Raw genomic sequence first — 17723 nt, 5'->3', positions numbered from 1 at the left:
AAAAAAAAAAAAAAAAAAAAAAAAAAAAAAAAAAAAAAGAATGAAAATAAAAAGGAATGCTCTTGAAAAGCTGCTGAAGATAGACCAGTACCTTCCCGTTTTCACCAAGGTATTTACCACAGATACCAGATATTTGCAAAAGAATTTGGATATATATATAGCAATGGAATTGCAACCTCTTCTTGGGATACATGGATCCGATTAGCTACAATTTACAGAATCAGTGCAAAAACAGAGATACCAAATCATACAACACCCAATTGGAGACCGTGCTTTATCTGGTAATCTGTGAAGTACACACGCATCTATCCATGGTTACCCACAGCCACCCTGATACTCGCAGTCGCTGGCTGAGATGCCGAGCAACTCAGTATCAAGTACTGATCTATCACATCATCTCCCGACCACATGTGCAGGCCAGGCAACTTCAGATGAGATCCAAAGAATAGGAACCAAGGATAAACGAGAGAGAGGAGAAACAGAACTTTTGTCATTTCATATCCACACTGAGTGCATTAAGCAGAAATTATGAAATGCCGATAAAGGTTGCACAGTCAGAAAAGGATTTAGTACTGCATGTTTCAGTTGCTGAATGAGTGTTATGAACCGCCCAGTCCGCTTGCTGGAGTGTTGTGTTTTGACATGGAAGCAGCGCGAGAAACTCAGCTAAGCCGACACAGCCAGGACCAGTTCCCAGCAGCGCATCCTACCTGATCAACCTGGTCTACTTCCTGGAGAGAAACAGACGAGGGGAAATCAAGCAGAACGAGAGAAAGAAACTTGTAAACAATCATGATAGTTTAAAAAAATCAAAACACTAATATGAAGGCACGACATGAAGGTACGACATTTAGTTACGTTATTCCCAAATTACACATTCATTCACGGTTCGGAAGCATCTCTGGAAGTACGTGACATAAAGGATTAGTTTTATGTTCTTAGAGTGGCGCAGCGAGTGAGCGACCTCCAGTTTATACAGGGAAGGTGTTACGATATACACACGAACACACTGATCTCCTTAAAAGATTTAGAACACAAAGGACTTAACGTCTTTTAACGATATCGTGTGTCTGACTAGCTAAAGGTACACGAGAAGAGGGTCTATCCCCTGGATTAATAGGATGAAAGAGACAGAAAAGACCAACAGTAAAAAACAAAACAAACAAAAAAACTAAGAATTAAAAAATGTATAAAAAACATAACCATACGAAAATGGAACAAAGTCGTTTCTGAAAGTAGGTTTTTACGAATTAAAGCATTTACTATAGTTCTTTCCCAAAATTTTAGGAGTTCTCTAATCACAGATTAACCCTAAATCTGAAGTTTAAAAGACCTGTTTTGATAATGATGATCTCACTGACTAGTTCAAATTCAACAAGACGAAGTCTATCAAAAGTAGTCTGATGACAGGAGTTTCCCCAATTTGAAATAGGCTTCAGAAATGCAAACATGACGGAAGACAATGGCTTTGAACCAAAAGGAAATCCATGTTTGTTTATAAATTACTAAGAGAGAAACACAAAATGGTATCCAAATAAAATGACAACACTTTTTATCTACTTCCTCACTTGGTAAAAGAATCATAAGCCCATTACATTCATATGCTAAGCACTCAAACCTAATAGAAACATTTCTTGAAAAGTTGTGGCCTTTGACAACAATTCTCAAGGAATTAACAGATTAGTTAGCTCAAGCTATCCTCACAGGAGAAAAACAACCCAACTGTCTAATCACATTGCTTAATGATACATAATTAGAGTTTTATATTTTATAGCTGAATAATAGCACTGATCAGGGGTCTGGGAAAACTTTTTTAAAAATCTGTAAATTTACTTCTAAGGACTTTAAATCTTCAAATTGTGATCTGGCAAACTGCTATGCCAATTTGATCCACCACAGGTGAGGACGACTTAAAAAGAAACAAACCATTCTACAGAGAAAACACCCTTACTTCTTCAAACTTCCAAAACAGTCTTATGAAGGAATCTGAACAGGACTTTCATCATAACTGAGAAATGTCATGTCCATCACACCTACCCAAGTGTTATCGAAAAACCCAGAGAGTTCCCACCAGCGTCATACGCTCCTTATAAAAAGGGCAAATGCCTCTGTAGAGCCCTTACACGATTGTGGGCGGGGGAGGTTATGAGGGAAGCAGCTGAATGGGCGGACAGGAATCGGGGTGGTTGACAGAGAAGTTCTGGAATCAGAAGGGGCGGCCGCACAACACTGAACGACCTAAATTCTACTGAATTAGTCGCTTTAAAATGGGTAGTTTTACCTTCACGTGAAATTCATCTCAACAAAGTATTTTTTAAGTCTAAGAAAACCCACAAGCGTCAGTACTTTCTCACAACTATTGCACTTTTAAGGATTGTTACCATATGCTCGTCACGTTACCACGTAGTTTACTTTCCCTTATTCTAACACTTGTAGAAAAAAATAGACGTTTACGTTCCTTTTCAACTTTTCAAGCTCTACAATTTTCGGTGCTACTTCTAATAGCTTTCGTTTCAGAAAAGCCTCTCAAAGTCGAACACGTAAGCACACGGAGACATGGCAGAACTGGCTTCGCCGACACATGCGAACAAGAAGCACGCGCACTGAAGCAGCGGGGCCCGGCGTGCTGGCGCTTACCTGAATCACCCCCTCCATCATGCTCACCATCTTGTTGACTATGGCAATCACTTTGTGAGTACGCTCTGTAGGACTGACATCGGGTCTGTACTGGCTCGACAATACATACCGACATGCCATATATAATACATATGTAGGTGACAACTTAAAATGGACTGTAGAGCTATTAGTATAATTTATAATGGCAGATAAAAATGAATCTTCAGCTGTGAAAAGATTTCAAAAAAGAAGAAAAAGAAAAAAAAGAACAAAAAAAAAACCCATGAAAATCAGATGGAGAAAAATGGAACAAGAAATAATTCACTAACAATGGAATCTGAAATTACTCACAACTTTCCCTGAATTCAATGCTTGCAGGCAGTATGAGTTCAGGCCCAAGAGCATCCTGAGTTCTGAAAAAAGAAAGAGGCCGCCTCTTAACATCAGATCACATGGCTACTGACAGTCAACCTATGCGTGTTTCTGCAACTATTTTCAAAATCTCTACACAGTTCGTACACATAATAAAGAGCCCGATGACTTGTTTTCACATGGAAACCATTCAAACATGCAGATGAGCGTACTGGGAGTGATCCTATCCCTACACCTCACAGAGCTCGGTTCCTTGCAGTATCTGCTTCCACCGAGAGAACAGACCCGACCACGATTCTCTATTATGCATGAAGACTGCGCACAGCGGGGCGACCAGGCTGCCGCGCACCTGCCACGGCAACGGCTCGAGTAACAATGCAAAGACGCTGCTGGGAGACACAAAGGAAAACTAAACCACGGTGAGCTTGAGACTGAGCTCTTACAAAGGAGAACAAGTTGCTAAGAGCCAGACGCTGCCCTTCTCTTCTGATAAAGGTTACCCAAGACGATTCCTACAGACCCCTTCGGTCGCTCAGTATTAGCATGTCTCAAGCTCACAGTGAAGCACACCTTTAAAAAAAAAAAAAAAAAAAAAGGCCTCCTACTCACATTTTTTTTTAAAGTCACATAAATTCCACTTTTCATCATCTAGCCTGACACTACAAACACAAGGAATTGCCGAGATATAGAAACCAAGGGCAACTAGAATTTGTAACCCTTGTAAGAATTAGCACTAATGTTTATGTGTTTCCAGGCATCCTGATCAAAGTGATTCAAAGGTTAGGTACATTTCTGTTTCTCTAAGAGTTCTTCAAATAGTGGGTCACTCTGTCCCCACGGGTAGGATCAAAGGTTCACGGTCCTGTGAAAGTCTCCTTTCAGTATGAATATATGCACATGGAGGTTATGTGTCCACCAGCACACGATGTCAAATTTGATTCTGTGTCGCATATTGGTCAAACAACGTCTGAAAGCCGTTAATAAGCACGGAATTTCTACAATGTGTGAGACGAACAGTTACCAATCCGATTGAGATCTCCTCACTGCTGCAGTTACACTGTTCTCCACGGCGTTCAGTTTAGTTGTTCTTTCGCGCAGACACGGGATTCGAATCTCAAGCAATTTAATTATTACTCTAAGTCAGTCTGCTACTAACTACATTTTGTGTAGAACACAGGTAAGTCCCGCTGCCCTAACGAGCTGGCAAGTGATCGGGTTCCTTAAGAGTTTAAACCTTTAGCATTTTAGCTCAGCTTTAACGGAGACGATCAGGGTAAATCTTCCGAAAATCTGTCCTCGACTAGGTGAAGGAAACTGACAGTAAAAGCGATGAACCGTGTTGCGTCTTTCCACAAACTTGACCGAAGGGTAAAGAGTGAGGCTATGAGGACTTAGACCGGGAGGGAGACAACTATTGAGGTAAATACGGATCAAACAACAGGGAGGTCAATATTCACATGAAGCGTCACATTTGCTGAAGCGGAGCATCAACATCGCCGTTGATATTTAAGAACCTGTGAGGGACTGAAAGGACATTTTCAGCAGCAACCGCTCACGCATTTACCCTGGACGTAACAACTTCTTCAAAAATGAAGAGAAGAGGGAAAGAATGTGTGGTGGCTGCAGGTCTCCACGACCACAGACGCAAGCGGCTCCTTCCCGCAGGCCCGTGCTCCCCTCCCGCCCCTGCGCACTGAGGCCTCGACCGGGAGAAAATCCAACGCCATTACCCCGGACTATCAGAATCACTAGAAGGAAAAACAAGATTCTTTTCCACAAATTACGTGCTTCAAAACTTCTCATCTGGTCTGTGATCTGGGATTTGGATTTAACTCGACAATGCAGGTATAAAAAAGCTCTTCAGACAGAATTTGTATGCTCAGCTATGTTAACAAGTCTGTTAACTGCCACACATACAGACAGCTAAAACTGCAGAGATCTTTCAGTTCATTAGTCAAGCAATAAACTGGGTGAACCTCACTTGTCTGTTTCATCCATTTGAGAAATCTGGTAAAAATAAGGAATATAAAATCTCACTGAAAAAGTAAACGTGTCAGTGGTAATTTAAAGAACTCCATTATTCAAAAAGATTTTTTCCTTGACTAAACCTAGTGTTTTTAAACATATTTATTAAAGTAACTTCGGTTTTTATGAACAGACCAATGAAGTGTTGCTTCTGCCCACATTGGAGATGGAAATACAAAGACTGGAAGCAGAAGAATCGTGTTTCCATCACGCTGTAGCGCCAACCAAATAATACGTATTTGTAGGTCAAATAAAACCTTTAGTGAAATCTTTGCTGGCAGGATAAGATAAATTCTAACACGCAACTGGCCATCATCTGACTCCTCTGACACCGTATTAATATAGTTTACAGTGCTAAACATCTTATTCTAGAATACGCCACCAGAAACAAGCACACAGAAAGTAGACTTATTACTACATCTAAAAACATTCACAATCAACAAAATTCTCGTAACGAAAAGCCCACAATAAAAACAAGGTAAAAACCTGAGATTTCCACAGGAACCTAGAAATCGCATTACTGTGATGAGTGGTATTAAAGTCTTATAACACACAGCGCCCTCTACTGGAAGGCAGAAGATTAAAGAACCAAATCAGCTGCCTGTCACCAAATTGGTAAGTGACCTTGGGCCAGACATGGGCCTCAGGTATCGGATCTGAAAGAGAAGAGTTAGAGCGGCTTCATGAAAACTTTGAACGGATTTTTGGTGGGCGCCTCGGTCCCCCTGCTGACACCAGCCCGCATGGCACGAGGACGCAGGAGTGGTCTTCCAGCCGCTGCGTCCGTGTAGATGCCTCTGCCGAAGCGCTCTGCGGCTCCGGCTCACCAGCACTTGAACTCCTCACTGGTTATCTGAGGCACTGACATTACTTTTCGACATTTAAACAATTTTAGAAATCGCAAGAAAGTAGAATTCTAATTAAGGTAACGTGTACTTAAAAATCCTAAGAAAAGGAAGTAACAAAAGGCAGACAGAACTTCTCTCTTCAAGAACGAGGACAGGAGACAATATTCATCCCTATCCACCTCGGCAGGAAGACGTGCCACGTCAGAGCGGGAGACGTGGTAACGTGGCACTCAGAATTCTTAACTCCACTTAAAATCGTTTTTGGCTTTTAACATGTGTATTTGAACATGTAAGGATTTCATCTACAAACAGGTGAAATGGCCGGTTGTAGGGTGTCTTAATATACAAATGATCAAATATCCAACTCCTGTAAAAACTTCCCTTCTCCTTGTTTTTATAGACTAGCACGTTTAAAATAGAAGCATTTTTAATTCAGAGTGCCTCCTGCTTCACCTGGGCAGACGGCACCTGGCACAGAAGTAAGGCACACACACAGCTGCTGACGATGCCTCTTCTTCCAGTTCGGCAACACGAACAGAAAATCCTCTTTACAACAACGCTAACATTCTCAGAACATCAGCCAAACCCTCAGCAGTCGCTCGGCCATCCCCCAACCCTCCCCCCGAGTCCCACTGGTCCCCAAACCCACCCCCCCAACCCGTCCGAGTCCCACCCGTCCGACTGCACAGGAACCGCGCGCTACCTGTTTTCTTGCCGGCGGCAGTCCTGCTGCTCCAGTCTCAGCATCGGCTTCACTGTCCCGCGCTCGGCCGTGCCGGGGGCAGGCAGTGCCCTGTCGCTGTCCAGCCTGGTGGCGCTCTAAGCCGAGAGAAAACACGGAGCGTTTACAGACAGCGTGCAAGCCAGCCACGCTCACGCAGACTGCTGCAGGGGAACAGCTGATGCCAGGCTGCCCGTCAGGGGGAGGCGAGACACAGATGCCGGAGAAGAGCGGGGAGCAGAAAGGGCACGGCCGTGCCGAGGACGTCAGGTGCACAGACGCACGCCCGAGAACACGGTCACCGAAAGAACAAACCACACAGCTGCTTTCCTGTTCAAAGAGCTAAAGGCGGGCTCTAACACACAGGCGTGCGGAGGTGGTGCGTGTCAACGGGGCTCTTCAAAACGGGCAGGGACGGGAGCGACTCCTCCCAAACGCTCTCTCAAATCAGAACAGAGCTGAGCGTGTGTCCACTCTGAAAAGTCAGGGTCCTTCTTTTACTTGTAAGGAAAGGATTCAAAAATCTGCTCATGACGGCTCAACACCCAATGAAGAACTCAGGACAGAGGCTGGTTTGGTTCTTGCCCTTCATCAGGAGAGAAAGAACACAATACAGGGGCCCGATACAGTACACTTCAGTCCTTCGAGGGAGGGCACGTCCCTAACCACCCTGTGGCAGAGGGAAAAGCTACCCGGGTTATTAAGCAAACAACAGGAACAGCATCATTCTACTTATACAAAGAAATTCACCGTAGCAAAAATGTTATGTGAGATTTCTCACTACATCTGTTTATTGTAGAAATTGAGCTTGACAACAGAAGCCATTCTTATCAACTAGAGAGTAACTTTGGGCCGTATCTTTACAGTTTTTCATATTTTCCATAAAGGAGGTTATACAACCCCCTTCACAAAAAATACTCCTTTTCATGTGTTGTAAACATCGGATGGTATTTTTACGTCACAGAACTGTAATGGCTGCGTAACAGCTGTCTGTTTACCAAAGTTCACTGAACTAATCCTTTGTTAGGCTGTTTAAAATGTTCACCAGTCCAGGGTGTCCTGGCAATCACGTTTGTAAATACATGCATTCATACACAATAAATACTTTCATAAAATACGCTTATAAAAATAAAATTCCTTGGCCAGGATGGCAGCACAGACTACAAAAAACTGTTATAAACGGATAAGGAGGCAATGGGTAAGTAAATTATGGTACGTTTATAAGCTAACATATTATAAAATAATTTTAGGTTGTTTTCAAATAAAAGGCTTACAAAATAATAGCCAAAGGAAGCAGGACAGAAAGGTGTGGATGTGTGCAGATACTTTTTTTTTTTTCATTTTATTTTTAATGTTTATTTTTGGGAAAGAGAGTGCGAGCGGGGCAGGGGCAGAGAGAGAGGGAGACACGGAATCCGAAGCAGGCTCCAGGCTCTGGGCAGTCAGGCAGAGCCCAACACGGGGCTCGAACCCACGAACCGTAAGATCATGACCCGAGCCGAAGTCGGACACTTAACTGACTGGGCCACCCAGGCACCCCTCATTATTTTTAAATGTATAAATGAACACATCTACAACAGAAAGAGATTAGAAGAGGATCCACGAAAATATTATCAACAGTCAACTATCAACTGCAGATGAATGATTTTCATTTTTTTCCTCATTTTGCTGAGTTTTCTGTTTCGAGCATACATTTTTATAAGAAACTAAACTTTTTATGAAGACAGCTGCATCTGGTTCCAAGAGTACCTGCTCACGTACTTCTCAGAGGGGTCTCTGCTGCAGCTCCAGTGCCCCAGGCACCTTCTCACCACGAGAAGAACAGCAGTGAACATACCGAGTGGGACCCTTACCTCCACCAAGTCAACAAACAAGGCAAGCATCAGCTGGCACAGAGAATTTAAAATAAGGCGCTGTAACTATGAACTATGAACCAAGCATGAACTATGCCTGGACGCTCAAGAAGATTTCAAGGAGGAATGAGCAGAAAGGAGCCGGCTGCACGAAAACCAGCAGGAAGGACAGTCGAGGAAGAACAAACTGGCCCCAGTGCCCGGATGGGAAGGAGGCGCGTGTTCTGTGCACAGGCCAGGTCGAGAGGGGAGGTGGCCGGGGCCGAAGGAGCTGTGTGAGCCAGAGGGAAGTGTGTGACATTTGGGATGAGAAGCCACTGGGGGCTTGGAGAGCCGGGCGGTAACGGGCTCTAAGTCGTATGTTCAGAACACGAGCCTGGCCGTGGGGAGAAGAGTGACGAGCCAGGGCAGCAGCAGAAAGGCCAACTCGGAGGCCATGCGGCATTTCTGCCGTGTGACGACTGCAGCCAGTGTCACCCACAGAAGCAGCGACGGGGAGAGGCAGGTAGCTGCGGACTACTCCGGTCCAACGCAAACGGAACACGCCGACACTGAAGGCTGAGAAGGAAGCGAGGACAAGCAGTGACGGGCTTCTGCTGGAACGATACCACGGACGAGGGTACCACTTACTGACGGGGAAGGGCGAGGAGGCTCAAGAGAGCCCAGCCCTGCTCTAGCTGTGGTGCGTGCGAAACACGTGTCAGACATCACCATGGCCACGTCAAGCAAGCTTCTGGGGTCTGGAGAGGTCGGGGCCAAGGATACAGTCAAGGGTAATGAACACATCCGTGTATTTTAACTACCAACGGCCTAAGATCACCTAGGGAACAAGTACAGACAGGAGAGAAGGGGCCTTGGGTCTGAAACCGAGTTTTGAGGCCAAGTGGAGGGGACGGGGAAGGAGGAGGCATGGGCAGATGAGCCAGAGGAGGACTGAGCACCGATGGGGGAGAAACCAGGAGAACGACGCCCTGGGGGCCGAAGTCAGGCAGCGCCCCCAGTATGCAGTAGGGGCCCAGGTTAGACAGAGGAGACACAGGCCAAGGACTCAGCCGTGCGGAGGCCATCAGAGACCGGGACACACACGGTCCCTCTGACAGCAGGAGCCAATGGGAGCCGAGGGGAGGAGACGGAGTAACGGGGAGCGGACCGCAGATTGTTTCCTCAAGAAATCGTGCTGGGAAGAGAAGCAGAAAGCTAGGCAAGGGCTGGAGCGCACGGTACAGTTGTTAGAACAGGAGACGGAGCAGCGTGTCCGCATGGCGGCGGCTGTGCCGTGGCCTCAACGAACCACAGCCTCGGCGGCCCCTTCCAGAAGGCGAAGGAAGTGGGTGCTGTGTGCCACCCCAGGCCCAAGCCTAAGCAGGCCGGTCGGTTCCACGATTCTTGTGAGACACCCAAACGTCTGGCCACCCCTGTGGAGAGACGAGCAAGCTGTCCCAGGGAGAAAACAGGAGAACACGTGGAGAGGGGGGCCCGGCCACCTGCGTCCCGGCACAGCCGGGCCACCTCATCGCCCACTAGCAGCCGAATGCAGCAACTCGAGGAACCCCCAGCAAGACCGGCCAACGAACAGCCCGGGCGAGTCCAAACCACATGGCACAGCTGTGCACAAGTAAAACGGGTGCTGTGCGTCCTTGGTCAGTTAGGTTGGGGTGGTTTGTTACTGAGCGATATAGATAACCAGAACGAGGACACAGATCCCCCATCACGCGGAGATACAGGACAACTGTGGGGGCAAGGTCCCCGAGAAGGTAAGCTGGCAGGTAGAGGAGAGGGGAAGTCCACGGTCTCCAGCGGTCACCTGACGGAGAAGGGCTGGTTCCACAGGGGATAAGCCTGGGCCCCCTGCTCGGAGGACACAGCCCAGCTCGCCACCCGCGGCCTTTGGTGTGGCGCCAGGAGACAGCACAGATCAGGACAGCAAGCCACGGTCAGAAGCCACTGTGAAGTCGGCTTTCGCAAGAGCTCCAGGAGCATACTCCCAACGCTTTGGCCACGGGGTCCAGAATGTTCCAGAATGCTACACAAACTCCCTGCTACAGGCAACGTAAAGTACCCACCTTGCTCGCTGGCAGCGCTGCGCCGCTGTGAACATCTCCCCCCAAATCGAAAGTTGTCTCCTGAACAATTCTGCCAGAGTAAAAAAAGAAAGACACTGAATTAACAATTCTCAAATGAAAAGGCATCGTTTTTCTTAACACAAAAGGAACGGCTAAATATCCCAACTCAAAGATCAAGACGCCACTTTATTTTCAGCATATAAAGTCACAGAATGAAAACGCTGTTAAAACTTTATGAACTTTTCTTACTGCTCTATACTGAATACTCTCAGGATGCTTTTAAAACTATATTTTAGTAACAATAAATTGGAAAGAACCGTCCAAGAAACAAGCAAGCCGCTTCATCACATAATGGCACATAAATGAAGTGCCCAGTCTGTGGCGCCACGAGCCCGTCTGTCAACACAGGGAAAGCGACACTGACCTCAGGAGAAGACGGCACAGGCACTAAACTGCCTTCCTCTGAAAGCCAATCTGATGAGAGCTGAAAAGCTCACGGATACCACCACTTGGGCCACGATACAGAAATGGGGAGGCACCTGGGTGGTTCAGTCGGTCAGGTGTCCAACTCTTGATTGTGGCTCAGGTCACAGTTCACGGTACTGAGAGCCCCACTGCAGGCTCCGTGCCGACAGCGTGAAGCCTCTCTCTCTGCCCCTCCCCTCCTCATGTGCTCAAGCTCTCTCTCTCAAAATAAATACACGTTTAAAAAAAAAAAATTTTAAGTCCTACTCAATAATGAGGGTAAATACAATCCATCAATCCCAGCCCAAGAGAGAGGCCCAATAAAAGGAAAACAAAGAGCCCTAAAAACATCTGGAAACCGACAAGATGGGTTAGTGCCTACATTTCCGGGACTTCTGCACAAGACAGTCAAAGAGAATGATAACCTCTTTTGTTACAGTATTTGAAAGACAAGGGTCTAGTTTCACAGCACTGTGGTAACTTTAAACTCATGTTTAAGCCCAATCTATAGAATGAAACCGCAAAGAGATGAGGAAACTCAAAACAATTCTTCGAATTAGAAAATCTGATACAAATTCCTCCTCTACCTCATCACTAAGAAAATAAAATCATCTGGGGGGCACCTGGGTGGCTCAGTGGGTTGAGCACCCGACTTCCATTCGGGTCATGATCTCACGGTTCGTGGGTTCGAGCCCCCGTCGGGCTCTGTGCTGACAGCCCAGAGCCTGGAGCCTGCTTCGGATTCTGTGTCTACCTCTCTCTCTGCTCCTGACCTAGTCATGCTCTGTCTCTGTCTCTCTCAAAAATAAACAAACGTTAAAAAAAAAAAAAAAAGAAAGAAAGAAAAGAAAATCATCTTGAAATGCAAAATAAAAGGGTGCCTGTGGGGCTCAAGTCGGTTGAGCATCCGACTCTTGGTTTTGGCTCAGGTAATGATCTCCACCTTCATGAGTTCAAGCCCCAGGTCGGGCTCTATGCTGACAGCGTGGAGCCTGCTTGGGATTTTCTCTCTCTCTGCCCCTCCCCCACTAGTGTGGGCACACACACTCAAAACATAAACATTAAAAAAACTACAAAATATCATCACTTTAAAATAGGAACTTGAGAAAGTACAAGCGTTTACTAAAAGTTACATCTTCTCATCTATCCTGTGCCACTAAGGTATTTACAAAACATAGAAACTGTTCTCCTGGTTTCTAATGGTTTGAATGGGAAATTCAGTTTAGCTATTCCGTCTCTGGTAATGCAAAAAAGAAGTATGATAGTTCACCTCCCTCTGTCATCTCTCAAAGCTACATATACACCTTACCCATCCCTGACTCCCTCTTATCGACATAAATATAGCCAAAGCTTTCTTGACTCCACCTGTAATTATTCTAGAACAACAAATTCATTTAACACCATGCAAAGCTCATTATTTTTTCACCAAAGCTGACAAAACTAAAATTTAACATGGACTCAGCTGTATTACATTCTGGATACACTAAACGATTACAAAGTGACTTCATTCATGACTTTGATGACACTATCTCAGTATGACCTGTGAGGGCAAGAACCAGGTCTTGATCACGTCAGCACTCAGAGCACAATGACACATGACACTGGTGCTCAATGAATACAGGCTAGATAAATACATAAGTGAATAGATGAATGAATAAAATTCCCACGCTGGCCATCAACATCAAATTGTGCTACCCTAGGGGCACAGTCGGTTAAGCATCCGACTTCGGCTCAGGTCATGATCTCGCGGTCCATGAGTTTGAGACCCGCGTCGGGCTCTGTGCTGACAGCTCGGAGCCTGGAGCTGCTTCAGATTCTGTGTCTCCCTCTCTCTGTCCCCTCCCCTGCTCACAGTCTGTCTCTCTCTCAAAAACAAACATTAAAACAAGAAAAAAAACCACAATGAGAGGTCATCTCACCCAGTTAGAATGGCTATTACTGAAAACATTAACAAGAGTCATAGGAGGGAAATACCAGGTGTTGGCGAGAATGTGGAGAAGAGGGAACCAGTGCGCAGTGTTGGTGGGAACGTAAATTTGTGCAGCACTGCGGGAAACAGTACGGAGTTCCTCAAAAATGAAAAACACAAGCACCATATGATCCAGCAATTCCACTGCTGGGTATTTATCTGAAGAAAATGGAAACGTGGACTTGAAAAGGCAGATCTGCATCCTAGGCTCACTGCAGCATAATTTACAGCAGCTGAGATATAAAAGCAACCTAAGGGTCCCGTGACAGATAAATGAATAAAGTCGCGGTGTGTGTACATGTACGTACGTACACACACACACACACACACACACACACACACAGGAGTATTACTCAGCCAGAAGAAAGCAGCTTGCCATGTGCCACAACAGGGATGGACCCTAAGAGCACCGTACTAAGTAAAATAAGCCAGACGGAGAAAAACAAGTACCATATATCTCGCTTATACGTGGAATGTAAAAAGATGAAAACAAAAACAAAAGCTCATAGACACAGAACAGACTGGCAGTTGCCAAAGGCAGAGGCTGGGAGGCTGTGGGTAAAAGGTAGAAACTTCCAGTTATAAAATAAAGAGAAGTCCTGGGGACGTGACGTACGGCATGGAAACTATAGTTAGTTACTACTGTACTGCAGGTCTGCAAGTTGCTAAGAGAGTTCATCTTAAAAGTTCTCATCGCAAGTAAAATAACCGTGCGCAGGTCTGGTGACGGACGCTACCCAGACTGTGTGCCCACTTACACCGCATCAGAATGCTGTGCACCTGAAACTAATATATGTCGATTACACCTCGGTTAACAAACACACATACACACGTCTGTGAAACATTAAATACTTGGGTTATTGGGTTATCGATCTAGAAATGTGTGTAACAGTTGCACAATAGAGCAAAATGATGTGTTTATTAAGAAATGACACTTCTTTCTCATCTATGGATGGACACGTAAGCGCTGGTAGATTCAACCAGTGAGCAGTTTCACCAGCTTGAGAGGAAAAAGATGTAATACTAATTAACATAAAATTTCACAGCACATTCCTGTCTAGGAGACCTAAGCCACGTCCTTGACACGACCTCTGCTTCCGGCCAGAGACACAACAAGGAGACGACTGTCGGCCCCCAAAGCAGGGACCATTACGGCAGAACAGCCGGGAGTGATCCCTCCCTCCACGGAAAACATCCCAGGGCAAGACGTCCCAGGGCAAGACGTCGCGGTGGTGGTGCGCCCACGCTCAGCAGCAGATGCAGACCGCTACCACCGCCACCAGCAGACACGGGACCCGCGACTCAGGGACAAAGCACAGCTGGGGGTAACCGCAGGAACTGCTGAAAATCAACATGGAACACGCCAGAAGAACCCGCGTCGTACGATCATGTCTTTGGAATGAGTGTGGCAAGAAAACCCTCAGGCAGGCAGAGAGGTCTCTGGTGCTGAAAGAAAGCAGCAGAGCTGAAGAAGAGCTGAGGACTAAAATGGAAAACATTAAAAATAATGACAAATGAAAGGAAATGAAACAAAACCATCTGAACGTGACTATGTGCTGAAAGAAAAGAGGCTACGTATAGGTCATGACACAGACAGGAAAGGAGGATGTGCCTGATAAATAAACAAGACCTTAAAAAAAGAAGAGAAAAGCTCCTCCCAGAGGCAAAACAGAAGGGTGAGGTTCGACACGCATTCAGCTTAAACTTGGAACAGCATCGGGCAGAAATGGACTTTGAGTGGGAAAGCCCTTGTTGGTCTTCCTTGGGAGCGGAGATCGAGGGGTGGGTCCTGGGTCGCAATTGGGAGCTCAAAGTGAGAGGCGACCAGCCCGTGACACGTCCCACATGGACACGTGTGAGGATCCCCAAAGTGTCAGCGTGCAGAGAGACGTCACGTCTTTACTTGTACCAGCTGCCTCTGATCGCTTCCTTGGCCAGGACTCCACAAGGACCCAGGACGAACTGATAACCCACCAGGCACCATCACAGTAGGCTTTATAAAGCCGAGAAACTGGCAAGAGACAATTCCAAGCAGCTACAAGTTCGCACCTGGCCCACAACGCGAGCTCTGAGCAGCGGGCTGAGCAAAGGCAGGCCCCGGAAGGAAACAATGGGCCGGGCAGCACAGAGCGCGGCCCCGCGCTGTTCCTGGCCCCACATCCTGTTCCCGGCACGCTCCTGGAGCAGGGCTCCTACCGCAGGCTCTCTGGTGGCCATCAACGGCACGAGCCGTTGGGCTCGAAGGGCCACGTGGCTATTTTCCCAAGACCCGTGCCCCAGCAACCTGCGGAACGGATAACAGAGTAGCCAGACAGCGAGCGCCTGCTTTATAAAAAACGATCAGTGACCTAATGAAGTCCTACTCCCTCCCCACTCGGGAACTCTTACTAGATGGCCAGTAAGGACTTTTGTTTTCTGGTGACAGGCCCACGTGGCAAGGCCTCAGAAAGGCACCAGGTGGAGCTGAGACACTTCTAATGCCGCACGTGTTTCACTAACGCGGGCAGAAAAACACCGCCACAAAAGTGGTAGCTCCACGGGACCATCACGGAGAATACCACCAGTTCTTCCTGAGAGAGTCAAGTATCGGCCAAAAAGACAAACCCTGAAAATAATTTAAAAACCAGCCCCAACTTCCAATGTTCAGATAAAGCCAAGACCTCTTTCTTCCTCCTCCAAAACCAGCCCAAATCAACAAGAACAAACCCCACTTGCAATGTTTAAAAATAAAACCTCCTGTAATAACGCACGCCTGATTCTGATCGCTTCTCACACGATCAGACACCCTGAAACTCTCACAGCTGACAGAGAATTACCCAGGCTTCTGTCTGGGGCCCTTGGCCGTCAGGCCTCCATCCACGGGTCTCTTGGCCACAGCGTGGTCCTGGCTGGGGTCCACAAACTTGAACACGTGTGACGCCCCAAACTGCACTTTCATCCCGCTCTGCAGCATGGTCGTCTCGGAGATGCGCTGTCCTTCCACGTACGTCTCGGCGTCCATGCTTCTCGGAGTCACGGTGACAACTCCATCCATGTTTGTGAGGTCACAGTGATGGGGCTGAATTCCTGATCCAAACAGCTAAGATAAAATCAAAGAAACTTCCATCACAAAGGACACGGTACTTAAAAACAGAAGTTTTGGTACTTTTGAGTGGATTTCCTCCCAACAGTACAAACGCGAACACTGTCAAAATAGCGTCAAACCGAACACATTAATTTTAGCATCCAGTAACCTGACTGAAGACATACGGGGTTGAAAAGCACACGGCCACCTGAAACATTTATCAGGTAATTAATAATCTGTACAGATCATTAGGATCACACACCCTTTATCTGTCTTACCGCTATGCTGAAGGAAGGGATGTTAGAACAGGAAAGGACACTAAGGACCCGACCCATCATTTGCAGTCGGCAAAGGGCAGCACAGGAGAAAGGGCGGTCTGCCGGGGTTCAGCTGAGTTCTATCAGGTAATGAACCCGAACTTCCTCTTTAAAGAACACTTCATGCTGTTTTCATTTAGTACCTGAGAACCACATCCTGCTAACATTTTAACTACCGTTCAGGAAGCCCCCACTGCTACGGGCATCAGTCCCAGCAACAGGACTCTCACACAGGCCACCTCCTCTAATCCTGACAAAGACCCATGAAGTCATCACCACCTTCTGGAGAAAAGCAGTCTCAGAGGAACACGATGACCACATCAAGTTTCTAGAGACGGAGAGGGGACCTAATTTCACAGTCTGCTCCGTTCACAGTGGAGCATTTCTTTATGTTAGAAGATAAAGTCTTTCCTTTCTGTCCATTCCTTCATCCGCTGCCGTGCGGCAGGCCCTGCGCTACGTGCCCTCGCCCACCCAAGTGTGAGCTACGGAGGGAGCTAGACCTGTGGCCACCCGCGCACCTGGATGGAGTTCTCCTCGAACTTCTCTGTCCCGACCTCAGTGACGCTCAACTGAAGGCGGTAAAGCTTGGGCTTGTCCCTGGAGTCAGAACCATCTGCAAAAGGAAAGAGTACAGAACTTCATTTGTAAAGGGTAATGTTCTTGTCATGTCATTTGAAACAGGCCAACAAAGCAAACAAAAGCTTGTCTTAGAATGAACGACAGCTCTCAATTCTCAGGATTTCTTATCAAAAACTCCCCAAATTTATGCCATGCAATTTAACTAAGTGGATATACAGAAACTTCCACTTAAGACACAAACACATCAGCTGTTTCGTGTGACTTAAGGTGCCAACATCATCATCTATAACCATCATCTTCTTACCACATGAAAAGAAATCTCTCCGCCATACGGCCCTGGATTTTTGTTAACGATTCTGAAGAGCAACTCTATTAGCAGGTAAAGATGACCAACACATACGGACTTCCCTTCAGACCAGATCCTCCTCCCAGCAAACCTGCCATGCAGACCGCACACGGCAGGCACCAGGTGCGCGGATGGGGTATAGCAGGGTCACTGGTGGAGGTTTTAAACATACCACCTCATGGCTCATCCAGACCTTTTGGACCAAGATCTCTGGGGAGGAGGCCCACGCACACGTCTTCCGAAGAATCTCCCTAGGTGATTCCAATGCCCATTTCTGACATTAAGTTCCAGTAAGAACTACCATCAAATGTGCTTAGCTCCATGGGAACTCGGGGGTGGGGAGGGGGGGGGTGGCCAATCATTTTATACCTCGGTGAACTGTAGGTCTTTTTAATTTCCCTGTGCAGGATCTCTGTGGTGGGCTGGGGACGGGGATGGCGTGGGGAGGAGAAGGGAGAAGAGCAAGACAGCTGTTCACTTGT

The 17723-nt window shown here is 46.7% G+C and overlaps 1 protein-coding gene across 10 annotated transcripts in view; it reads right to left on the bottom strand.

Moving 5' to 3' along the window:
- AFDN (afadin, adherens junction formation factor) overlaps positions 1-17723 on the bottom strand; it is a 363400-nt gene that overhangs the window by 56788 nt on the left and 288889 nt on the right. For 5 of the 10 annotated variants that reach the window (XM_049654600.1, XM_049654593.1, XM_049654592.1 and 2 more), the window contains exons 9-15: positions 16835-16929; positions 15749-16011; positions 10499-10568; positions 6565-6680; positions 2968-3029; positions 2638-2843; positions 711-731 (exon numbers count right to left, since the gene is read on the bottom strand). In XM_049654600.1, the coding sequence (XP_049510557.1) occupies positions 711-731; positions 2638-2843; positions 2968-3029; positions 6565-6680; positions 10499-10568; positions 15749-16011; positions 16835-16929 (833 nt within the window). The remainder of the gene's footprint in view (positions 1-710; positions 732-2637; positions 2844-2967; positions 3030-6564; positions 6681-10498; positions 10569-15748; positions 16012-16834; positions 16930-17723) is intronic. The other 5 variants (XM_049654602.1, XM_049654599.1, XM_049654601.1 and 2 more) reach the window with 1 other exon arrangement.

The sequence above is a fragment of the Panthera uncia genome (genome assembly GCF_023721935.1).
Source record: "Panthera uncia isolate 11264 chromosome B2 unlocalized genomic scaffold, Puncia_PCG_1.0 HiC_scaffold_24, whole genome shotgun sequence".
Taxonomy (NCBI): Eukaryota; Metazoa; Chordata; class Mammalia; order Carnivora; family Felidae; genus Panthera; species Panthera uncia.
This window is presented reverse-complemented; position numbering and strand designations above follow the sequence as displayed.